Source organism: Botrytis byssoidea (genome assembly GCF_014898295.1).
Source record: "Botrytis byssoidea strain MUCL 94 chromosome Unknown BBYS_024, whole genome shotgun sequence".
Lineage (NCBI taxonomy): Eukaryota > Fungi > Ascomycota > Leotiomycetes > Helotiales > Sclerotiniaceae > Botrytis > Botrytis byssoidea.
In genome coordinates, this window is record NW_024065865.1 from 408,914 (window position 1) to 433,237 (window position 24,324).

General features: G+C 42.4%; 7 protein-coding genes across 7 annotated transcripts; 2 read left to right on the top strand and 5 right to left on the bottom strand.

Moving 5' to 3' along the window:
- Positions 1 to 565: 565 nt before the first annotated feature.
- EAE97_009896 (uncharacterized protein) lies at positions 566 to 3,784 on the top strand (the record flags this gene model as incomplete). Its single annotated transcript, XM_038880411.1, has 7 exons — positions 566 to 580; positions 629 to 880; positions 930 to 1,049; positions 1,097 to 1,735; positions 1,783 to 2,016; positions 2,065 to 2,400; positions 2,450 to 3,784. The coding sequence occupies 7 exons, from the start codon at positions 566 to 568 to the stop codon at positions 3,782 to 3,784; spliced, it is 2,931 nt and encodes a 976-aa protein (XP_038728778.1).
- A 4,901-nt stretch (positions 3,785 to 8,685) lies between these two features.
- On the bottom strand, positions 8,686 to 10,978 carry EAE97_009897 (uncharacterized protein). The gene is made up of 3 exons (XM_038880412.1): positions 10,571 to 10,978; positions 9,440 to 10,224; positions 8,686 to 9,370 (listed from the first exon to the last, which is right to left on the bottom strand). Exons 1-3 carry the CDS (start codon positions 10,637 to 10,639, stop codon positions 8,992 to 8,994), a joined length of 1,233 nt encoding a protein of 410 aa, XP_038728779.1. The 5' UTR covers positions 10,640 to 10,978; the 3' UTR covers positions 8,686 to 8,991.
- A 2,224-nt stretch (positions 10,979 to 13,202) lies between these two features.
- EAE97_009898 (uncharacterized protein) lies at positions 13,203 to 15,281 on the bottom strand (the record flags this gene model as incomplete). Its single annotated transcript, XM_038880413.1, has 4 exons — positions 13,203 to 14,122; positions 14,384 to 15,080; positions 15,128 to 15,202; positions 15,255 to 15,281. 4 exons carry the CDS (start codon positions 15,279 to 15,281, stop codon positions 13,203 to 13,205), a joined length of 1,719 nt encoding a protein of 572 aa, XP_038728780.1.
- A 1,984-nt stretch (positions 15,282 to 17,265) lies between these two features.
- On the top strand, positions 17,266 to 18,063 carry EAE97_009899 (uncharacterized protein; the record flags this gene model as incomplete). Its single annotated transcript, XM_038880414.1, has 1 exon — positions 17,266 to 18,063. The coding sequence occupies one exon, from the start codon at positions 17,266 to 17,268 to the stop codon at positions 18,061 to 18,063; it is 798 nt and encodes a 265-aa protein (XP_038728781.1).
- Positions 18,064 to 18,409: 346 nt separating this feature from the next.
- EAE97_009900 (uncharacterized protein) lies at positions 18,410 to 21,081 on the bottom strand (the record flags this gene model as incomplete). The annotated part of the gene is made up of 2 exons (XM_038880415.1): positions 18,410 to 20,790; positions 20,899 to 21,081. The coding sequence occupies 2 exons, from the start codon at positions 21,079 to 21,081 to the stop codon at positions 18,766 to 18,768; spliced, it is 2,208 nt and encodes a 735-aa protein (XP_038728782.1). The 3' UTR covers positions 18,410 to 18,765.
- A 13-nt stretch (positions 21,082 to 21,094) lies between these two features.
- Positions 21,095 to 22,552, bottom strand: EAE97_009901 (uncharacterized protein; the record flags this gene model as incomplete). Its single annotated transcript, XM_038880416.1, has 2 exons — positions 21,095 to 21,731; positions 21,843 to 22,552. The coding sequence occupies 2 exons, from the start codon at positions 22,550 to 22,552 to the stop codon at positions 21,095 to 21,097; spliced, it is 1,347 nt and encodes a 448-aa protein (XP_038728783.1).
- A 128-nt stretch (positions 22,553 to 22,680) lies between these two features.
- On the bottom strand, positions 22,681 to 24,302 carry EAE97_009902 (uncharacterized protein; the record flags this gene model as incomplete). The annotated part of the gene is made up of 3 exons (XM_038880417.1): positions 23,880 to 24,302; positions 23,514 to 23,780; positions 22,681 to 23,268 (listed from the first exon to the last, which is right to left on the bottom strand). The coding sequence occupies exons 1-3, from the start codon at positions 24,210 to 24,212 to the stop codon at positions 22,681 to 22,683; spliced, it is 1,188 nt and encodes a 395-aa protein (XP_038728784.1). The 5' UTR covers positions 24,213 to 24,302.
- Positions 24,303 to 24,324: the final 22 nt, after the last annotated feature.

A 24,324-nucleotide genomic window follows, 5' to 3' on the forward strand; every position in this document is an offset into this window, starting at 1 on the left:
AGAGTTTGTCCTTATGACGACACTTCTGAGGGCAGAATCGATCTTGTCCATAGACATGGCTGCATGCCAAAAACCTATGATTCTACGTCCAGAGATCAAGTATGTGCAGATTGCAGGGAGGATGAAGATATGGCAATGCAAGAAAGGCGGGAGATGGAGTGGAAACGAAATCAACGGAAGACTAAGTGCAATCCCCGTTGACCATTATGCTGGACGTAGCGGTGGATATTGGATGTATCTCTAATCTAAGAATACTCTCCTTTCAGGGAAAAAGACTGGGAGCTTATCTTCCAATAATAAAGCGTGACTTTTCCAATCATAACTTCACCTTTTTCTTTAGCTAATCGTGCAGAAAAGAATATCCGTTTGATTGGTAAGAAAGCTAGCAAGAGACGCATATTGAGGTGTTGTTCCTTCCACATGTAAACAAACATACATACATTAAAAGTCCGTGCACCGATGGCCTGCACTAGCCTTGAGCTCACTCTGGCCAGCCTTGTGTTCACCGAAGCTATTCTATACATTCAACTTCTACAATCCGCTATGAATGCGATGAAATGTTAACATGGCTTTAACTTCTGTGAGTTCAATTCTCCCATCTCATATGGGCAACACTAACAAAGTGTAGTGGAAAACGTTCGATTTCTTCGAGGTCAGCCAAGTCAAACCGCCGGATGATGAGAGTAAATCCGTCTTCGAGAACAACGAAATAAGCTGCGTGTGCTCCGGCTCCGAGAATCTCTTCGTAGGAAGCTATGATGGCGTTGTGCGAATCTTATCCTCGAATTTTAAGATCCTGCGAACATTCCAAGCACACGATGTTGGGTCGATAACTCATATGAAACAAGTGGAAGGCACATCGTTGCTGGTTACAATAGCTGTGGGTGTCAACGTATGGTGGTACAACATCAGGAACTGATGTACTTTAGGAAGATTTATCAAATGAACCAATTCTGAAAGTATGGGCATTGGATAAACCTGTGAAGAAGACGGGCTTACCGACATGTCAATCGAGTTTGAGTATCCAAAATGGGCGGAAACAGTTTCCTGTCAGTGGCATCTCCGCAGATGTGGATCGATCGCTAATTCAAACCAGATATCTGCATTTACTGCAATGGATGATCTTTCACAATTGGCTGTGGGATTCGGAAATGGTGCAGTGACCGTCATAAGAGGAGACTTGATCCATGATAGGGGAGCGAAGCAAAGAACAGTACACGAATCCGAGGAACCGATTACCGGACTTTCCTTTCGAGAAGAAGAACGACTTGTTAATTTGTACGTCGCCACGACTTCACGTCTTGTGAAGCTCGTCATTTCAGGAAAAGCGCATAATCAATCAGCTAGGCCGGTCGAAGATTCTGGATGTGGTGTGGGATGCATGACGGTGGATAAAAAGAATAGTGATATATTAGTAGTCCGAGATGATGCTATCTATTACTATAGAGTCGACGGTCGAAATTCGTGTTATGGTTATGATGGCCCAAAAAGCCTGGTAGCAGTTTATGGAGATTATGTTGCGATAGTCTCTCCCCCCGCAACATCGAGTGCGACGAAATCCAGTGCCATTCGGCGATTTGGTGGGGCTCATGCAGATGATTTATTCAACACGTCGACATTCACCTTATTGGATACAGATCTAAAATTTGTGGCCCACTCGGAGTCATTAGTTTCGCAAGTCAAAGACTTGTTTATGATTTGGGGCGATTTATTTACGTTGACACAAGATGGAAAGGTTGGTAGTATTGGTCGATATCTTGATCGAAGCTAACAATATGATAGATACATCGTTATCATGAGAAGCCGTTACAACAGAGACTTGAGACTCTGTACCAAAGAAATCTCTACGTTCACGCAATCAATTTGGCCCAAAAGGCTGGTATGGACTCTAAGCAGCAAAACATGATTTTCAGAAAATCGGGAGACTTCTTGTATCAAAAAGGAGACTACGATGGCGCCATGCAACAATATCTGAAAGCGATTGATAGCACTGAACCATCACAAGTTATTCGAAAAGTACGTCGCACTTGTGAATTATTTTTATGCTGTTGCTAATTTACTTAGTATCTTGATACTCAGCGTATCCATAACCTGATTGAATATCTTGAAGAGCTTCATGAACACCACAAAGCAACGGCTGATCATACCACTTTACTTTTGAATTGCTATGCAAAATTGAAAGATATTGATAAACTGGAGAAGTTCATCAAATCTCCAGGTGATCTGAAATTTGACCTCGAAACAGCCATTACAATGTGCAGACAAGGTGGTTACTATGAACAAGCTGCCTACCTTGCGAAAAAGCATGGCGAACATGAGTTAGTAGTAGATATTTTGATAGAAGACTCGAAACGATATCCGGAAGCTCTACAATATATTTGGCGGTTAGATCCTGATGCTGTAAGATTATCCACGTCATGACTACAAAATGTGCTGACTTCATCAATAGGCTTATCCAATTCTTATGAAATATGCTAGAGTCCTTTTGGGGCATTGTCCGAAAGACACAACTCAGGTCTTTATTGACTACTACACAGGAAGCTACAGGCCTATGAAAGACGTTGTTATTACTTCAGAAGCCCCTGTACACCATGCTGGGTATGCGGCTGGTGCCGCGGGTGCCGCTGTCAATGCTGTTGCAAACATGAGGGATTTGATACCACTTCCTTTTATGAACAATTCGACTATTCCTTCACCTGCCACTGTAGGCAATGTTAATGCTACACCAGCCGACGGTCAAGTAACTGAAGATCTTGAACCGCCGCCACCGGCTTACAGCCCGCCGCAACCAAGGACTGCATTCTCTTCTTTCGTTGACCATCCTGAGGAATTCATAGTATTTCTGGAAGCATGTCTCAGAGAGCCGGGCCTGAAAGAACGTGATAAGATCGACCTGTATACAACCCTGTTTGAGATGTACCTACATAAATCAAATGAAAAGAATGGACGTGATCGCGAAGAATGGGAAGGTAAAGCGAAAAAGCTTATCGAGGGTGAGGATATTCCCATTGATATTTCTAACGTACTTTTACTTTCCCATCTTTCGGATTTCAAGGATGGTACTACGCTTGTGCGTGAACAAGCTGGTCTACGTTTCGATATCTTCCGATCATATGCTGCTGCAAAGGACACTCGCGGTGCCATCAAAGCTTTACGAAAGTACGGCCCTGAAGAGCCTCAATTATACCCAGCAGCCCTTGCATATTTTACATCAGACCCAAGAATTCTCGAAGAAGCCGGAGATGAACTGGACGCAGTGCTGGAAAAGATTGACACCGATGGACTTATGGCACCTCTGCAAGTAATTCAAACATTAAGTACCAACGCAGTAGCAACCATGGGTATGGTAAAAAGCTACCTCCAACAGACAATTGAACGTGAACGCAAAGAGATCGCCACGAATCGTCGTACGATCACCTCTTATCGTACAGATACGGAAGTTAAACGTCAAGAAATCAACGAACTTTCGTCCAAGCCTCAAACTTTCAATGCCACACGCTGTTCCTTCTGTGGCACACAACTAGATCTTCCCACGGTCCATTTTCTTTGTAAACATAGTTTTCATCAAAGATGTCTTAAAAATGACGACGAGGGAAACGTGGAAGGAGATTGCCCAACATGTAAAAAGGAAAACGACACGATTAAGGCGATCATGAGAGGCCAGGATGAGACAGCTGAGAGGCATGATTTGTTTTTGGATATGCTTGGTAGGAGCGGAGATAAGTTTGGGATGGTGGCGGAGTTTTTTGGTAGGGGGGTTATGGAAGTCCCGGGGGTGGAGTGAAGGAGGGTTGAGAGACAAATCGAAAAGGGAGGGAGGAATTGTGGATATGATGAAGTGGCATAAGTTGACATAACAAGTGAAGTTGATATTAATATGAGAGAAATTGTCTTCTTGTATCTCTCTCAATATGCCATTTCTTAATATGATTCTACTTACTTGCCAATTTGTCTGTAATTTTCACTTCAGACTTTTCTGGTGCTAAGGTAGTACCAACACTCCATGCTTGGAACGCTGATCTCTAGAGCTTAGTGCATTAGAGGCAGACAACCAAGCTTGTTTCATCTTGTGTGGCTTGATAAATATCAAAGTTCTCGATTGTTGCATGACTGAATTTCAGCCACAAAGTTTAAAGCTTGGATTCTCGATAGGTGAGGGTCAGTGCTAAGCTAGAACTGTGTCTAAAGTATTGCTAGTTGGGAAGCTGTGGATAGTAAGGGGGAGTAAACTATTTTTAAATCTCGTAATGGCGCAATTGAACGCTTCACGCGTACGATTATGACGGAGTTGATGATTTTTTCTTTCTTTTTTGCGGAATTGAAATTGGTTAGTAAGTTTTGATGGATAGAGTATGGAGGCATGTTGGATTTGTTTGATATTGATACCGATGGTTAAATGATTGGAATGTGGGTGATTTGTATCGCGAGTTCGGAGGATCATTGCTGTCTTATTAGTGTGGTAATGAAAAAGTGATGGAGGTATCACCTCGGCCCTGATTTGAGTTCTCTGAACTGGTCCTACTCTGCTGGAAAGTGGAAGCGATCGACTGCTTCGTTCGGGGTCTTTTGAGAAGAAGGATACTTTTTCTCCCAGCTTCAACGCTTATGCATGGGTATGACTTAGAACCCACCCACTCAGAGGAGGTGATAGCTAGCAAAAAGTTTTGTTGCACATCTACATCTGTGTTTTTACGGGGGTATCCTGACAAGTGAAATGTCACTGTGTGTAGATTTAGAAGCCGGTACTGATAGCTCCCTCGCTAACATTGTTAAGTGCGACCAGTGAATTTATCATCATCCACTGATAGCTTTGAGAGGGAATGGTATCGCTTTTGTTGCAGATCTGTGACTGAATTCTTGTGGGGGTATCCTGACATCTTTGAAAATGGTGGGATAGTTAGCATGGTTTATCTTGGTTGTTTGAAGGTAGAGTTCCTTCTAGAGAGTATGGAAAATCTTTTTATTTCTGAAATTTCTCGGAAAGGGGAAAGGAGACACGCTTTGGTGTCTTTTAACACTCAGGCTGGTAAGAGATAAGCTCATACCCCTCGAGTTAAGCATGCATTTAAGTAAGCTCAAGTGATTAAACGAATTGATTCAGTAGACTTGGGGATTGATTCAAAGACCTGGACATGTTGAGATATGCACCGCTGGATGGAACAAGAGGATTAAGGGGGAAAGGTGGGATTAGAATTTAAGAGGAATTCTTTCCTGACTGAAAAAACATGACTTCGTGAATAACTGCCACCCGGGTCTCGAACTATTTCCCCAAGAATGATGTTTCCACGATTTCAAATTAAAAGAATATTTGTTTGTCTACATTCACTCAACTCAAATCTAATTGAAAGAAAGTTTCACAATCAACCAACTCGAAGTCACTATCAAAGTGATTCATTTCCAGGAAAATTCTGTTGCACATCTGGATAGTACTCGAAAAGGAATAGGGCATATTGATTCATTACCGCTTGATAATACTCAATCTGATAGACTGAGAATAAGGACTTCTAGTTCATAAGTTAGGGGTAAAGCTAGAAATATGAAATCTTGATTTTAAGTATTTGGTGAATATATTGCATCTCTGCATACTACTCCATTAAGTTAGCGCTATGAGAAGATGAATTGGAATATTTTGACAGGTTGAGGAGGGAACCTAGAGATAAGTCACAATTGAGGCGGGGACTTGGTTAGTATGTTTCTAGATTTAATCTAGAGGAAATTTTGGAGTTGGTTGCATCTCTGGATAAGTGACAAGGGCGTTAGCATTACGATTAGATCTATTGGTATGGTCTTGGTGTGGCTCTAGCGGCATTTTTTGGAAATTGTTGCTTGTCTGGATAAGAGATAGGGGAATTGGTATGATGAGTGTTTTTATTATTGTGATCTTAGTATGGCTCTTGGGATATATCTAAGGAATTGTTGCTTGTCTGGATAAGCTATAAGAGGCCTAGCGATATTTAGGGGGAGGAGAAAAAGTTCTCAATTTACCTAGATATCTGAATAAGTGACAAAGGGTTTGGACAACCGTAAAATCACTTCGGAATAAAATATATCAGGTTTCGGTAAAGCGATCTTACTCGGTAAAGTGATCTTTAGCCCTGGTGCGAAAATTCGTTTAGTCTCACGGATATACTTACTTAGCACATCACGCTAGCACTAGTGAGGTAATGTCATCGCATAAAGTAACGTCGAAGGAACCACCTGTCACCTGTCACCTGTCATCTGTCTCCAATTATTCATCATCTCTAATTCTTCATGATGCCCGTAATTTCTCGTTCACCGTCCGTCACTAATTTACAATTGGATGATGTGAAGACTACGACAATTGATAAAATTCATAATCTCGAATACATGATACCGGAATAATAGGTAGATAGTATATGTCAAAGATATACTGTGCTTCGAGTATTGATGTATTTCTTTTCCTTTTTTCAGAATGAGCTGACGGTCAAGTATGAAAGTGTTTTGCGAAACTTGGGTTTTCCTATTCTGACCACATTCCTTGTTTCTTCCCTGAATATAAAGGCCTAAAATTTCCCAATCCAGTAATACTCTATATTCTGCCCCACGGAAGACTAACTACTTGACTTTTACCTCGATTTTTGATGATCACTTAGTAATAAATGCTCAATATTATCGGAAGTAAAAGAGTCATCTTAAAGCCATTTCCATCCAAATAATTCCAAATTGATTGGCATGGAAGCTTGTTTAAAACGTCTGGAGACTACAGCCAGACTTTCAACCTTGCAGAAGTAGATCGTGTGACTTCTTGACTAGGAATGAAAGACCGCTACACTTGCTATGAATGTAGACAATTCGACCATGACACTTCACAACTAAGGTGTTTTGAGTTTCTCACTAGTCGATAAATTTTGTGAAAATATAGATAATGATTCTTGGTATAGGCGGTGTAACTCACTCTTGCTGAAGTTACTAATTGGCAGCTCCCCGGCCCAGGCTATCATAGAGGAAGGCGATAGCCTAAAATAGGCATATAATGTATGATTAGAACGACGCCAGAGCCCCAAGGGGTATGGCTGGTCCAATGGTAACCATGTCCATTATAATAAAATCCATATTTTTATCATCAATGAGTGGCAGAGAACTTTATTTGTATGCGTCTACCAGAGTCTAGAATTGGCCTCTTCATTGATAGGTTCCCATTATTGACTTCCTCCTTCCATCAACCCCGCTCTCACACCATCATCTGTCCTTTGTAGGCATGAAGCTTGTAAAATCGGAATAAGATGTGCAACAATGATAATTCCGAGACTGTGAATGGCTGTATTGGGAACACCGGTGATGTACTAGTTATTTGAACTCAGGAGTAGTAAGCTTGCCAATGAGCCGGATCTAATCAATCTGATTGCCAATTGGTCAAACATGAACTTGTAAAGAGGTAGTCTGACGCACAGAATATCAGATATGCAATATAACCTTCTAAGACCATATGAGTGGTCAAACCCTACAGAACGTTTGAAAATATGCTTCAACTAATGAGTCAAATATGAGCCAGCTCATGAATTAGATTGTTCGTTCTTGACGGCCTATATTATCGGGTCTCAACTTGTCGGGGTGAGGCTTGTAGATGAAAACATAGATATGCAACTTAAGTATTCTCAAGACTTTGGATGATCAGTTCCGCGATATAGTGCCTAGTCTGCAGGGACTCGTTAACATGTCTCCGAGACAAGCAACATGCAATGCCAGCTGTCGATGGCCAGAAATTCGAGTCGCCTTACTTTAAGCTGCATCAATTACTTATTCGTACTTTGCAAAACTAGAATCTAGAACCATCTGTTATCTGCATTGTGCTTAGACAGCGCTGGTCTTGCAAGAATGTGCCCGGTAATCATAGAATATAGGATTGAAAAAGTCACTCTAGGAAGAATATCATCCCTACTACTACCGACCTATCTCAAACTCCCTACTTGGCAGAATATACCCTCCATCGTGAAAATTTACATATACAATTGAAGTCCATCAAGGTCTTTAATCTGCATATAAAAAGAGCCAAGTTTACCAGGTCTGATTACTCATTTTTGCTACTGGAGTCGATAGCTTTAAGTCAGGCTTTACGAAGTCTTCGTCAAGTTTGAATCAGAATACCACAAGATTCATTCCTTTAACAAGTGGCGAGAGTACTTGTAAGACTTCTGATAAAATTTGTGCAAAGGCATCTCGTATTATAGTCTTGGATACGGAAAATCATTGTAAGTCTCACAAGAGCTTACCGTTGAAAATTCATCAATCGAATCAGCATTATACTCATCCAATATCTTCTACCTCTTTGTATTCTTTATACCTCGTTCACCTCCAAACTCGTGAGGGAAACTGTTCTGTCATGATTCATCTATCCCTGATTCTCAGCAACCACCCGATGATCTAGTCTATCTGGATACCCAATTCTCGCATCCACAGGACCTCTATTAAGGAATGCAAGCGAGAAATTCTGTCTTTGAGAATCCAAGAATAGAAAAGAGATTTACCTAATCGAAACTGACCTTTTAGTGTCAAACTTAGATTGGATATAGAGGGTTTCCAGTCTGTCTATTGCTGTATTGAATGAATTGTTGAGAGGGATGTGAATCAGGGCATGGAGATGAAAAGGGGAAATTGGGAAATGAAAATGCCGACATTTGCCAACGTGGATCTGACCTGGCGGGGTAGTGTGAAGAGTGGGTGGAAGATGATTTCGACAGGAGATAATTGAGAGACGAAGATCAAATTACTTTCGATGCGTATAAATGACAGTTGAGGCTGAAGGAGTGCGACTGGCTGCTTGCACGATTGAAGAAGGGATGACGTTGGTTATCATATTCTATTGCTTTGTTGCTCATTGTCTTCGACCCTAGTGCAAGGCCGAAGACATACTAGAAAGTTATTCTTATATAGTGTTTTAGCCTTGCTTATGGCCAAAGAATGTGGAATTATAATACACAGATACGGTAAGAAATACTTTGAGCATGTGAAGTGAATACACAAAAGCAAAGCTTACATATCCCGTAAAACAGAGGCCCTTGCCCAAAGTAGCACCTCGATCCATTCCGGACGTTTTACTTCGAGTGCTCGCGATAATTTTTCTACCAAATGCTTTCCAGCGCCTTTTGAGAAACTATGTAATGTACATAAATATAAAGCTACTCCATAATGCATAAATATTAGCATTGCTATGTCGTCACCGTTCATCAGAAGGGTTACTAGAAGATCGCTGGCTGCCAGTGGCCATGCTATGATGGTAGCGCCCTGTTCTATTTGAAAAATTTCCATGTACGAGAAGAGTGATGTACAAGCAGTCAAGTATTCATTCTTATGTTCACTTTCAATGGAAGCTATGTACGTAGCCATTTCATTCGTCTTATGTAGTATCGTCCTGTTGTTTGAAGTCAGTGAACAGCCTAGTTAGGTCCTGTACTTGGGACTAGATAACCTTTATACATACTGGATGAATTCTTCACTTTTGGATTGATATTCTGGGAACTTCTCGTGCTGGCTCAGAAATATACCCATATGGCCAAAGATGGAGTTTGTGTTATCAATATGTGTGAGAAGGTCCCTATGAACCGTGTCTTTCGGATTGGATGATTTCTGGATCAATTGATCCCTCCAAACCTCGAAAGAACCGCTCCACAAGTTACCCCCTATTGTTTGGTCTAAGCAGACTGAGAGCCCCTGAAGTAATCTGCGTGTCTGAAGTAATTCAGCCACAGGGTCAATTTCTTCGCCCTTCAACCTCTCTCTTGACAAAGATAAAGAATTTATAACCATGGCCAGAGAACATAGAGATATTGCATCTGAAGCAGATGAGTAATTCTTCAAAGCTTCATTGAGACCAAGTGTTGCACGACTGTGATACTGCAAGGCAGTAGCAACCCAATATTGGGATTTTTCAGTCTCAATAGTCGACATGTGAATAGCGGCGGAGGTTAAAATGGCATGGAGCAGAAATGTATTTGAAATTGCGTGATTGACCATAACATCACAATAAAACATTATATCTCTCGAGTCTTTGGAAAGAATAACGGATGTAGAGGTTGAGTATTGATGCATCAATCTTAGCTCTAGAGCTCTATTGTTATCATCTTCGAATTCTGAAGTTGTGGGTGAAGTCTGAGCCGAGAATCCAGCAAGCAAGCTGCCTTGTATCTGGTTTGATGGCTGCGAAAGGTAACTGCATGATTCACCTCTTCTTGCACATATTGCACATGATGGCCGTGTTTCGTCGCACTGAAATTTCGCATATCAGCGACAGCTCGGTGTAACAATCCAACAAATCAAATGCTTCATCCGAACATTCCGAACAAAAAATTCAGTAGTCCAGGATAGTAGACTACGTGTAGGTTTTTGGTGTCTAAAGGTACCTCCATGTTCGAAAGCGGCTCATTATTCAAATGATTTAAACAATCCATTCCACTGAAGAGTGCTGTTTGAGTTCTAAAATCTCAAACATCTTTTTATCGGACTGCAATCCGGACTATTGGAATTCTGATACAAGCCGAAATTGTTCTTCAGGACAACAGAAAGCGAACAGCAACACCATTGTTCAGCAAGTAGAGAAATGAGACAGACTGACCTTCACCCGTCTCCTTTTGCATTGTGTGCAGCCATTTGAAGACTTGGTATGAGCTCGTCGTTTGGACATAGAGTTGGGTAGCACGAAAGGTGGGAATTTTAAGCTTAATTGTTAACAAAAATCGTGATGTGATATACGAAGAACGCGAAGGAATGTAGTTGAAAATGGACCTTTGTTCACATGGAGCGGAAATGATTGCCGGCACTGGCGATTAGGTCAAGGCAAGTATTAGCTGAATACCCACACCGGCGGTGGCGAAGCCAGTTTAGCTTTAGCACTAAGAGGCTGTGCTTTGGTAACGAAGGAAGCTGCCGCATTGCATCAAATGTTGAATTTTTTGAATCGACAACGCTTCATACATATTCATACAACAAATTGCGAATAAAACGAACGCTTACTTCTAGATATAATGATTCCTATAGAAGCGGGCTGTGTTTGTGATGTTACATCTTTGAGTTTCACATGCTCACCGCTTCCTTGCATGGACATTGACGGGGAAGTTCTGCCTGTGAAAATCAGCGGTGAAAGACGGAAGCGGAAAGAGTAGACTGAAGGGGGCTCTTTCTTTCCATAGAATTAGCTATCCAATAAGTGGGGTTATAGGAGACCATTCCTCGTATCAACTTCTTCTCTGTGAGACATTGCAATATCACGTGGTAATGAGGAATATACCTTGGTAAATTCTCCAATTAGAAGCTGATATTGTCTTAGCTCTGTCTACTAGCCTCACGCTACTTGGAACGTCATATTTTAAGTTCGTATTTAATTTTGCCATGTGAATTTGAAAAATCTGCTTAGTAACCCCTTTCCAATTTACCCCCCTTCAAGCATTCGGGTAAAAGCAAAGAAAGAGAAAAGAAAAACGGTTCGTTTTCACACAACTCAGTAAGTCACTATGGAATGTTGCAACAGATGGAACCATTCACTTGTCATTTTTTGACAGTTGAAGAGCTGAAGGACTGAGTCGAGATAAAAAGTAAATTGAAACCTTCTTCGAACTTTAAAAGGAGGCTGAAGTACTGCTTTCAACTAAAGATAAGTTTAAGACTCGATCTAGTCTTGTAAGATCTTACATCAAGCTTGATTCAGACTGCGGTCAGATTACGATCATAGAACGACGATTTAGATTAAGCTTTTTTGACTCCATTCTTCAGCCGGGGTCAGTGGAATGACGCCTATGAAGCATGTTTTCTTTGTATCCTCTTCTTCCATCCTTGAATAATATTATATCTGCTGTGTGGTAATCCTGTTAGTTCTATTTTTGCACCATTGTTTATAACACTGAGAATACAAAGCACAATTTGAAGGAGTGAAAGATCAATGTATTGTATCTCGCACTGGGTGCTCGAGAGGTTATGCCACGAGCCTATCCCTCCTTTCCTCGAATCCTTAGACATCACAAAATCTTCCGCGACAAGCCAGCGACGATGTGATTTGCTGATCTCCAACAGAGCTATCACAATATCTTATGGTAGGAATACACTGCATATCACTAAACACCAGAACCATACATAGACAACCGTACCAAATTGCCGTAAAAAGAACAGTCCTTTCAACCACTCTTATCCAACTACATTCGACCTATCATCAAAGAAACCTCAATACTCCGTACGCCTGGCCACTTCGCGATGGTAGTTGCAGAAAGATTCTATCCCCGGGGAATTTGATTCGTCTGTATGGAATACTAACCTAGACACCGAAGAGGTTTTCAAACCTTTAACCAAAGGCGGGGATAACCCAGTTAGCTTTGCCCACATATATTCATTTCCAGTGGGAAAATCGTACGATGGAGGGTTGAGAGCTTGGATTGAAAGATGCAAGAAGCGAACTACATACTCTAGCGCACTGTACAATGACGACGTCGGGAACTGAAAGGAATCAAAGTTTCTCCTGAGCAGCGCGGAATTTTGCGGTCATTTCAAAGTGAGAATGAAAAAAGTTACATAAACTTATCCAAAGATTTCTCGCATAAAGTCTAATTAATTGCAGAGTATAAATTAAGAACTTTCACAGAAAGTTAAATATGAAGAGCAACAAAAATAGAAGAAAAACACTTAACAATCAACAAACTTGAAATAATTTAAAATTTCTGTCTCTTTACTCTCTTGCTATTATTCATTCTGTTGTTCCTTCTCTGACATCCTTTTCAAAGCATGGAAAATCCCCATCTGAGAGTGAAACCATGTTCAAAATTTGATTGTGATCAATTGATATTATTAGAGTAAGGGAAGACTAAAATAAAAGAAACAGGCTCCTGAATAACTAAGGACAATAAACCGAAATACCTTCCAGACGCCGTAACTCCAGAACTGTCAAACAACCCCCGCCCCCCCGAAATACTGCTTGACCAACTCCTTGTGTCAATCCCCACCAAATCTCCAAATAAGAATGCAAACGCTTAGATATTGACACCTCCGAATAGTGAAACGCTAAAAGATTGGACGTATCTCTAAAAGATTCATCGGTCACTATAGAAACTACGACTCCTTATCCCTGCGAACCCCCGGAACTCCCTAATATCTATCATGCACGTTCCAGCCCCCCAGCGCCTGCAACGCTTTAACAACTCTGACGCCTTATCATCCGCGAAGCTTTAAAACTTATTACACATACCAAGTTCATCGCCCTTGCCTTATCTATGTCCATTGGCGCCATTGGTCTTACCATTAACCTTGGTAACCTCCTGAGTCTCTCCAGGTACAGGACCCAAACGTCCATATTGCCACTCTGGCAGAGTCATACCAGTCTGCTCATGGATGGTGGACATGAGTGGTGGAAGCATCTGGTACATATTGCGAATACTGTCCATGCCACCCATACCGATCCCTTGACCTTCAGCAGAGCTGCCTTCACCATTACCACCGGCCTGTGCACCAGTGTTCCAGATCGTCATCTTGGGGTTCAAACCACGAACAGCCTCGGCGTTGGCTTTGGCAAGGTCCTGGTAAGTACCACGCTCGATCATGAGGTATTGCATGAGTCCCTGTGGACCACCCATAGCCTTGCTCATATCTGCGTATGCGGCGGCCATGGCACTCATACCAGCTGCCTCTTTTTGCTTCTTCAAGAGGGCTACCTCGGCTGCTTTGGACTCGGCGATAAAGTTAGCTTCGGCTTCCAATTTGATTCTGTAAGCTTTGGCTTCAGCAGCTTTCTGCTCGCTGTAGAGCTCAAACTCTGCACGGGCCTTCTCTTTATATGCCTTGGCATCAGCTGCCTTCTGTTCACTGTAGACTTTGGCGTCGGCACTCTTCTGCTCAGTATTGGCTTTTGCAAGTGCGGCCTGTTTCTCACTATACATCTTAGCATCGGCAGCCCTTTGTTCAGCATTGGCCTTTGCTTCCGCTATTTTTTGCTGGCTATAGTATTCGGCATTTGTGCGGGCTTGCTCTTCGTAGTTTTTGGCATCAGCGGCTTGTTGCTTAGCTTCACGGGCAATCGTAGCCTTGACAACGTCACTGGCGCGAAGACGTTCAAGCTCTGTGAAAGCACGTTTGACCTCGACCTCTTTGCGGAGTTCTTCGTCGCGAACTTCGGTGGCTCGTGTGGCCTCTTTAATCGTTCAATGTGTCAGTTCATTGCGTGTTAAACCAATGGAGTCTCTCTCAAAGATTCTTGATCTCCTCTTCCCTTTGCAAGATCTGCGATTCAAGACTTTGAATTGCTACTTTAATGACCATTTTTTCGATATCCTCAGGGAGAATTCGAGCGTCAGGGTCTTCAAGCTTCAAACATTTCAAAGCATTGGAGATCTCTTATAGGAATGTATTAGGAAAACAGATCCTACAGAAAACGAAACTAAATATCACTTACCAATTTGAGCAACTTTAACATCACGGTTGTAAACAGTTTTGCGGGTTGAAAGTGTAGCTTCAGCTCGAGCCTTCTCACTATCACGTTCTGTTTTCTGAACTGCGGTCTCGGCTTGAACCTTGGCGAGTTCTCGATCCTGTTCTGCCCGACGCTGGGCCTCTCCAACAGTACCCAGTCGCTGAGCCTCTGCTACATCGATACGGGCTTGGTTAATGGCACCCTCATGGGCTTTCTTGCTTAGAGAGGCAAAGTAGTTAGAGCCTGGAGCGTCTTTGAGTTCTTTCACATTGGCGTTGTAGATTCTAAGGCCGAATTGACCTAATTCAGATTGTATGTTCTTGAAGATGTCCTTCTTGAATGCTTCTCTCTCTGTAAAAATCTTCTCCATTGACATGGAGCTGACGAGAACACGGGTTTCACCTTCGATAATACCGACAACAATCTTTCTGAGATGTGCGCCAGCGTCACCGTCATTGCTTTCGCCTTCAGCCAAGAGCATTGCGAACTTCAGAAGGGCGTCGTCGCCATCCTCTGCGGCGCTCTCGTGGTTAGTGTCAGCAGTACGGGCATTATCGCCTCTTCGGTTGACATCGGGGCCAATCGTGAATACTACAGGAATCGCCAACTGAAGTTTCTCCTTTGTCATAGCTTGGAGTGACAACTCATAGTCGCGAGGTTGGATGTTGAACCTTCGAACCTGGAAATCATTAGTAGTGCAGTATGAGAGAATGAGAATCCACCCACCTTTTGAAAAGGCCAAACAAAAGCGCTCTTGCATATTTTGACAGTCGCGATCTTTGCGCCAGTGATGGCGAGATACTATCAGAAGTTAGGTAGGTTGTCTTTGAGAGAATTAGGAACAAGCTCAAACCTCATTGGGAGAAGCGATTTGATACATGATGATTGATATGTGATTTTTCTTTGGACAATTGAAATCCTAGCGAGGGGAATCTTGGTAAACTTTATAGACTTTCGAAGAGGAAGGGCTGTTCTGTGTTATATAATCAGTGGTTAAACTAACACATTGAATACTGAACTATGCATGATCAGTCGATAGATGTGAATACTAACCTGGGTGCGGGGTTATTGAGTGCTTCCGGAAATACCCCTAGAAGTTCTCCAAGATTGTCAGCTGCGCTGATAGTGGACTCTCAATTATTGGAGAGCTCGTGATACTTTGCCAAGGCGTCTAATATAATGGTATAAATATTGGTAGATGCCCTGATAAAATAGAAGAGTTCTAGTAGGTATCGGTAGATGTAGGAGATGAAATGTTGTGGTTTGATTGGAAGAAGGGAGGGGCTGATATATCAGAAGCTGGATAGTTCCTTCTAAAATGGTCTGACTCTTATTTACCCAACACTAAGTTACGATGGTGTAGATCAGCTGATCAATTGATCTCTCTCGGGAATAAATGAAGTTGTAACGGCGAAGACACTAGTATTTAGACGAGAGAACAATATGGAAACGGCAATCAATAAGTGATGACAGAAGGGAGTAGCGAGCAAGAAAAACCGAACAGAAGATCAAGAGCGACTTTATATACATCCAAATCCACTCGCCAAGCTGAGAGCGCCATCAATAGGCAAGACATGTTCAAGGCATATAGAACAACCTCACTGAGGTATTCTCGTAAAGATAGTGGTGAATACTTCGTCGAAAGGCAGGGCGACAGCGGGATAGGATGCATCAACAATTGAGGAGCAATTTGATGTCAAACCCTTTGGATTGACAAGGGAGCCTCATCTGCCCAATAGCGTTAAGGGCGCAATCCTCTTGACTTAAGATGATAATGTTACACTGCCGCCATTCCGACCGTGTAGAGTAAGAACTTGGCCGTTTCGGACCAATCTTAAACTTACACATTGACTATTCCTTCACTTATGGATTAGGACAAAGTGAGATAAACGGGACAAGAATGCTGTGGTGGGGAATATTGACGAGGGCATTGGGCATTGAAGGGAGGAGCAGTGCTCAAAGAAGTCGAATGCCCGCAATATCAAAAAAACCTTAATAGTGAAACCATAAAGTCCCTAGATAGATAACATTTTAAGCTTATCAGCTGTTTGACCACAAACAGGAATAATGTTGCGAAATCGGCAAACGGCAAATTTTGATGCAATACTGACACCTTGGCAAGGCTTGCTGGAAAATCCCAGCCTGGGATGCCGAGCCCCTAAATTTGGTGATCTTCCCCGGATCCACTAAGGACTTTCTAGCGAGCTTCTAGAAAGTCTCACCTGATCTCAGCAGCCCCACACAGCCATCGTCATACCTTACCTCAGTACCTATTGAATGGTACTAAAAGTGTCTATCCCTGGACCAAGGCCGGCGAGGCAGACAACTTTAAATGGCCACCTTATTCCCGCATATTTCAAAGCCTCGCTGTGCATATTAGGCAGCTAAATAACACATGTTTCTTGACATGGGCTGTGGCACAGCCGAGTGAGTTGTCCGAACACCCGACCTAACCAGTCCGTGAGATCGCAATTCATTTGGCTCCGAATGAAGATTCCGAAATTTTGAGGAAATTTTGAGTCACTTCAGATATGATAATTTGCAAGAACCAAAGATCAGATCAAGAGAAGTCATATACATCATCAATAATTGATAGGCTTTCTTCCTAGTGAATCCGGTCTCGTGACTATTGGACCACTAAAATTTACTAACACTTAGTAACACTTCTTTTGAGTCTACCAAGATTGCGAATTGCTGTGGAAGCAATAGAGAGTGCGATAATCGGATTTACATAATCGGACGTACTAGAAGGCTCGCTCACATCTCCTTGGCAGAGAGAGAACCAATACGTTGCTTCCTACAACCTAGCCTTGATCACTTCAGCTGCATCAAAAAGCATCATAATTTTGTACCTAGCTGTCAGCATGGATTCTAAAATTCCAATACACGATCACGACGATGAACCGGCTCCCCCATCATACATCGACTCTCTGTCATCATCGTCGGTAGCTCCTGCAGCATCGAAGACTTCGGGACCTTCCGTCCTCCCATCTACGTCCACCTCCTACGGTACCCAAATTCAATCGCAGTTGAACCACCTCAGAACCCAATTCAGCTCCATCCAAACCCAGAAGTCTCTTCTCGAGCAAGCACAAGAAGAGAAGATTCTTTCTCTCCTTACAGCTCAAATTCAACTTTATCTATCCGAGTTTGCAAACACAGGTTTGAGAAAAGGAACATTGCTGTTGATCCCAGCACACTGTGTCCAAAACGAAAAGGCACAACCGCTGGAGTTTGATAGAGAAAATCCCGGATATGACGTGTGTGTGGAGATAGGAGACAAGGAGAGTCTTAATGGTGGATCGTGGTTCTGGGAGGATGAAGACATGGCAAAACGACTAGTAAAGGCTTTGAAACCTCGTCCAGAGCTACCTTCCAGACAAGTCGTTGCGAAAAAGGATTCTCATAAGGTCGCTCCCAGCCCAGCAGGAAATATCAGCAGATTTTGGGGCAGGAAGTCGAGTTCGAAGAGTGACGAAAAACCGGTGTTGGTCGAGGACGTGAAAGTTAGTTCAACTATTCTGGAGCCGAGGGATGAAGTACATATGAAAGTGGATGCAGAAGAGGTTGTTTTTGAATATGAAAATAGTTTTGGCCTTTTTGAAACCCAACGAGGATATGGTATCATACTTCATTTCACAATTATCAGCACCAGAGAGTAGGCAATAATTCATAACAGAAAGATTCAGAGATGCTCTTCTCCAATGTCTTTTGAAACCAGGATTTGAAATACCTAAAATAGCTCCCAGTATTATTATCCTCTGTCGTGTTATGTGCTCGTGCTTACCATTTGTTGCCACCGAAATGTTTACGCTGAGAAAATAAACTTGGTATAGCCCCCAAATTTTAGGTAGACACAAGTGAATTCTCAACTGCATCGAGATATTTCGAGCGATTGAAGGGTTATTTGATTCAGTGCATGATTTCTACATTTGATCTTAATGAGAAGTGTCGCCATATCATTATGTGTATTGATTGAACACAGGCCCCCGTAAAGAACATAATTAATTAAGAAATTTGCATGAGTGGAAGTTGCGGGATATCAACAGAGTCCCTTAAGAAATCGTGAAAGGTATATCAAAAAAAAGCTCAATTCGTGAAATGAGATTTGAGACGGCATATTTGACAAAAAATAAAACAATCTGGTTGATGAGATGAATAATGAAACCCAAGTGTTTGTGGTGACTTGGACATTTGTCCTGAATTTAAAGGAATTTGGAGGTAAACGCCGATCGCGCTCTGATCAAACGCAAGGGAAACGGCCGCTCGACGATGGGGAGTAACATTCAGACCTTTGGCACTAATTCCAGCTTGTTCGAGGGCTACACTACTTTTCTGCTCCCCGAAAAGAATTGGGTCCCTGACTAGTAGTAATGTTGTTCAGTTTCGTAAATTCTTCGGCCCATGACCAAGTCAGAAGAGCTATAATCAGGATTTATCTGAATGCTCGAGTAGTTATTGTAATTATGGTCATTCGAGGTATCATCATTTTCATCATCACTGCCGCTATCCACTTCTTTCCTCCTTTCGGATCTTGAGCTTAAGTCAAATGGCACATCATTGCCCAGTTCTTCACGGAAAGGGCTAGAAGACACCGTACCATGCTGATCGAAATTATATGTAACCCAAGTTTGGGAATGCAAACTTTGACGCCGCGATAATACCTCTGGGGCAGGCAATTCAACATCTTTTCTGGAGAAGGCTAAGGAATTTGTTGACGTATGACGACGGGATTGATGGTAAAAATAAGAAGTTCCCAGTGGTTTCAGGTTACAGACTTGTAATGCTCCTCGACTTTGTAAAAGGTATACCATGTCTCCATACTGCATACTCATCGCAAGCTGTAATGGCGTGCCTCGAATATATTCAAAAATGTTTATGTTGGCACCGAGATCGAGTAAGACAGCCACTGCCTCAATTTGTCGATTGAATATTGCTTTGTGCAATATTGGAACACCTTTAACTACGGCGTTGACATCTGCTCCGTATAACACGAGAAGTTTCACAATGTGAACTTGCCCATTCGTAGTCGCTTCTTTGAGCAGGATTCCATAATTCTTCCCATAAAGATTCACGTCGGTATTGCACTCAAGTAAAGTCTGCAAGACTTTCACGCTATCTTTGATGATGGCAAGGTGTACTGAAGATGCTACAACAAACCCTGCGTGCACCCTGTAATCTCTAGGACCATCAATATTTGCACCGTGGTCGTGAAGAATCTTTACAATGCCTGATGCAGCTGCTAAGTCATCGCAATTACAGATTGCTTCCATTAAAGGGTAAGATTGAATGGACTGTCCATTCGAGAATCGGTTATCAACGTTGGCTCCATGGTCAACAAGCCACTGAACCCGACCTGCATCCCCGGAAGATGCCGCATGCGAGAGTAGGGTCTGGCCTCTGATTTCCAAATTGATGTTAAAGCCATACCCAATGAGCTTTTGAAGCTGCTGAATTGATATAGTACTAAGCAATGGATCATTTTTGTTGATATTGAAAGGTTTGTCGGTATCTCCGCGTCCAACTGCGGTAAATATAGTGGAAAAGTAATTTTCTTTAAGGTAAGAGAACTTGAAGCTGATACTTTGATTGATACGTGCACCGTGTTCCAAAAGACATCTGATCATATCATGATTGCGATTATTGATTGCATTTTCCAGAGGAGTCGAATGAACTCTACATCTGTTGATATAGAGCGTTGCCAATTGAGGGTGATTTTGGATGAAAATCTCAAAATAATCAACATGGCCACAGTAAGCTGCGTACAAGAATTCAGAACCATCAGAATTTCTATCAAAGGACGCACCACGAGCCCCTAGAAGTTTCAGGAGCCTTACTTCATCTGGGTACCGGCGAAACCCAATCTTGTTGGGTTTCAAACGTTCAGTGAGATGACGCACTATTGACTGACTGCTACCAGTACAGTTATTGAGTTCCCAGCACTTGTCGAGATCATGTATTGCCGGATCATTTATGATTAGTGAGCACATATCGAAGTCGAGATCATAATCTGTCAGTGCCAAATGTAAGGCTGCCTGCAACGTTTCGTCCATACTCTGCTCGTGAGGACATGCTAGCACCAATTTGACAGCTCGTATTCTATTCTGACCAATACTTCTTGACATTGCGATTACCAAAAGTCTAATCCTCAAGCTGGGTATAAGGGGTCCATTTTTCATCAAGATCAAGTCGAAAAATCCAGGCTGCCAGTCGCTAACACAGTATTTCAAGGACGTGCATAAGGCGGCATGTGTTCCAGCTTTGTTTTCAAAGAGGAGATTCAGGATGTCGTTGTCCATTTGCTCGAGCGCGACTTCCAAGGCTGTCCGTGAATTCTCATCGAAGCTATTGTCACCTATGTTGGCACCAGCGGATATAAGTGACTTTGTCTGCAGCGTAAAGATATATTAATATTCTGTACTTTCAATGGCATTTGCAAATCATCTGTAACAGAAACATCGTTGAACGGATTGAAGTAAATGACGGGCTAATATTACCATTTCATAATCTTTCATGCTGATTGCCAAAAACAACGCGGTTTCTTTTCTCCAGAATTGATTCAGTTCAGAATATGATAGTGGAGTGGCCAAAACAGCTTCAACAACTTCGCGAAGACCAAGACATAATGCGATCATAAGCGCTGAAATATTATTCACTTCTTCGAAGTCGTCTACCCCCATCAATTGCCAAATCTTATAAGCAATGTTCCGTAGGTGTTTGGGGGGGCAACCCCTCTAAACAAGCTCGAAGCCATATGGAGCGTCGAACTGTTGGTGAGCATAATTCAACGATGGTCAGTATGTCGATATTACAGGAAGATATCTCCCAATGTTTCATCCAATAGTCTGATGCATATTTCAGCAATTTAAATCGGCCTTGATTCGTAATGTGTGGTTGGGCTTCAGGCGACGTTATGAAGCACTGAGCTTTAGTATTGATTTCCGAGAACGTACTCAAGTAGAGGTACGAGACACAAATCTGAGTCAATATAGACTGAGAATCATATGGGTGCAAGCTGTGTTTCCATCCTGTTGCTACGAGACTTGAGTCATTCGCTATCAGGAACTCTTTCGCGGTCTGATGAATGAGGTATACTCTAGAATCAGAAATGGAAACAAAAAGACCACAAATATCCCTAATTCTCTTGGGGAATAGTTCGGGATCCTCAAGCTCGATATTCTCAAAAGATTGAGATCCGTCGTAGGATTTATCTATATTGAGGGCAATGTTAAGCTCATCCAATACTAAAGGTCTCTCTGCACCGACCACAATGTGAAGTAACTTTGTGGCCTCTTTCTTATCAGGACTCTTACTCAGAATCGCCTCATACCTGTTTCAATTTATGATCAGCACAGGAAAAAACATGATATATATCGAATAAAGGAGACAGCATGGCACCGTATGTGGGCCAATAAAAAATCCGGAAGTAAGAAACACTCACGCCTCGTCAATGGTAGAAGGTAATTCCGCGTCTAGTATTTTTTCAAAAGTCTTTAATTGTCTACTAGCTTTGGCTCGAAGGCGTATCGTATCCATGACGAGATATAGCCAGAGATAAGTTCGATGTTCTATATCCTTCAACCGAGAGCGAAGCCGAGTATCCGCCTTTGATGGAAGTTTGAGCCTATCTATCTCAGCATCAATGACGAGGTTGTTTTCCTCCTTTATTGTTGCCGTAGTATCCTCACCTGCCAAGCGGATTCCTGAAAACACATCCGTGAGGCTTTTGAATTCCTCTTCAATCTCATAGTAAGGCCTACTAGTGATAAGGAATTTCACCTTCAAAGTGGGTGAGCCAGAAGGGATTGTCGAAATTCCTGGATCAACAGTCATGTGTGATTTAAGTGAGACATCGGAGAGACTGGAGCTCGAGGAATGAGCGACGATTTCAGGGACAGTAACCTTATACATCGTTTGTAATTGTTTCAGCAAGAATTTTCGTTCGGAAGCGTCGCACTCGTCTAGAGCGTCCAGTACACATATTATATTTCCGGTGTTTGAGCCCATAGCTATATTCTCTATGATATCCCACATTTCATGGGCTATTTTGGCGATTTTGGTATTGTTCTTTGCCCAACTTGACTCCGTGTAAACTAGAAGATGTTTCTGAGATAAAAATATTTGATGTAGCAAGGCAGCAAGGGCTTTCATAAGACTGCGTTGCTCTTTCGAGATATCCTTGAAAAGAAGTAGCAGACGTCCGTATCTTGGTCTGATGCGACAAGATTCTCATCAATGAGCGCTTTTGAAAGAACACTCTTGCCATAGCCTGGATCTGCCTAGATCCAGAGAACACCAGGCCCATTTCCTTCTTTCCAATTGATGAATGTGGGGTGCTCAAGGACCCATTTGCAAGTTCCTGGGATGCGAGAGGGATTTTGATTTTTTTGCAGTTCATACAAATTTCCATTTCGAAAGGACGGAAAGCACTCCTGGTGATCTCTGGCTTCCTGTGAAGATTTTGACTCATCTAACGTCTTAGCTAGCAGGGTCTGTTGCTTTTCAACTGTTCTCCGGTTTAAATCACGATCAATGGCATGGATCAAATCTCTACATTGGTGATCAAGCTCATTCATTTCCTTAAACATAGTTGTCCAGTCATTAAGTTTCAAGGCATCTCGAAAATATCCGGTGATGGAGTTCCCGCAAAATTGGACGATTGCTCGAGCTTCATAAAGTAAGATTTTGGTGTATAGTTGAATTATGGCTTTCCTTAGCTGCAACATTACAGCACTGCTCCGATGCTCATTGGTACTTGTTGGGTCCCGGATAGAGTCCTCAAGGAGAGCATATCGATCAATGAGTGGTGGGATCTTTTCTAGCCCTTCACGACAGCCCGCTTTCTCTGTGATGGGATTGATTAAAAGCTGATGTATTGTCAGCCTATTGTTGGTCTTGACTGATTAATCACTTTGCACTCTAGGAGAAAAGGCCGATTGCCTTATACATAACACTCTAGCATACTAACATTGAGCTGTTATAGAATAAAGTCAGGTGTAAACAGCCACAGATGGCAGGACTAAGGAATGACTTTTCAATCTTTGCAAGGATACACCCTCTATAGTCATGGTGACATATTTTCATGCATGAATAAATAAATATACCCACTTACAGGGAGAAACATGGAGACACCAGCCCAAGCTATAGCAGCATGTGGCTCACTCTCAAGAGTAGACCCAATAAAAGTCTTGGCTGCTATCACAACTTTGACGACTTTTTCAATCTTATCCCCAGATCGACTTGAGAGAATTGTAAATCCGTCCAGCTTTGTTTTCATCAATTTTATTAATGTGTCATTGGATATTGGCACATCCTGTATAGAGCTGCTCCCAGGCGTTGTATCTGCTTCACGGACAAGAATTCGAGAGTAATCGTCCATCTAGACAAAGACCGAGTTAGCAGAGATCGAACTTTAATTGAGAATTAATTCATCCCCACGATACCGATGAAATTCTCCTGAAGGAATGAAAATACTCACCAATTCCGGCTCCTGGAATTTTAAAATGTCACAGGCTTGCAGCCAAAGATCCTCCGACTTGTCCAATTGCTTGGTCCCATGGGATTTGGTTCGGACAATTGGGATGTTCGTTGCGGATTCCGGATCGCGTGAAGATTGAACTCCCGCAGTGACATCAGCGGCATTATTAGTAGCTCCCAGTAGACTCGTGGAAGTAGACGTTGACGGAGAAGCAGATGTAATGGTGGATTCTACAAGCTGCTTGACAACACCTGGTGAGTGACGAGAATTGTTTCTGGTGGGCTCCCTACGTAGAGAGTCCTTTACTCGTTGGAATTTGTCCCTTAACCCCATGGTATCTGCATGGACCCATAGATGTGCCTACCGGTAAGAGCCACAAGTTTGTCGAGACGGTGGCGACGATGGTAAATATGTTTCTCAATATCATGAACATAGAGAATTGCGA

Bases quoted from the DNA above. Each gene is read 5' to 3' on its own strand.
- EAE97_009897 (XM_038880412.1), bottom strand. From the start codon at position 10,639: ATGTCCAAACGACGAGCTCATACCAAGTCTTCAAATGGCTGCACACAA. The intron at 10,225-10,570 runs GTCAGTCTGTCT...GCGAAATTTCAG, and splicing joins GCAAAAGGAGACGGGTGAAG to TGCGACGAAACACGGCCATC. The intron at 9,371-9,439 runs GTATGTATAAAG...TTCAAACAACAG, and splicing joins AAAAGTGAAGAATTCATCCA to GACGATACTACATAAGACGA.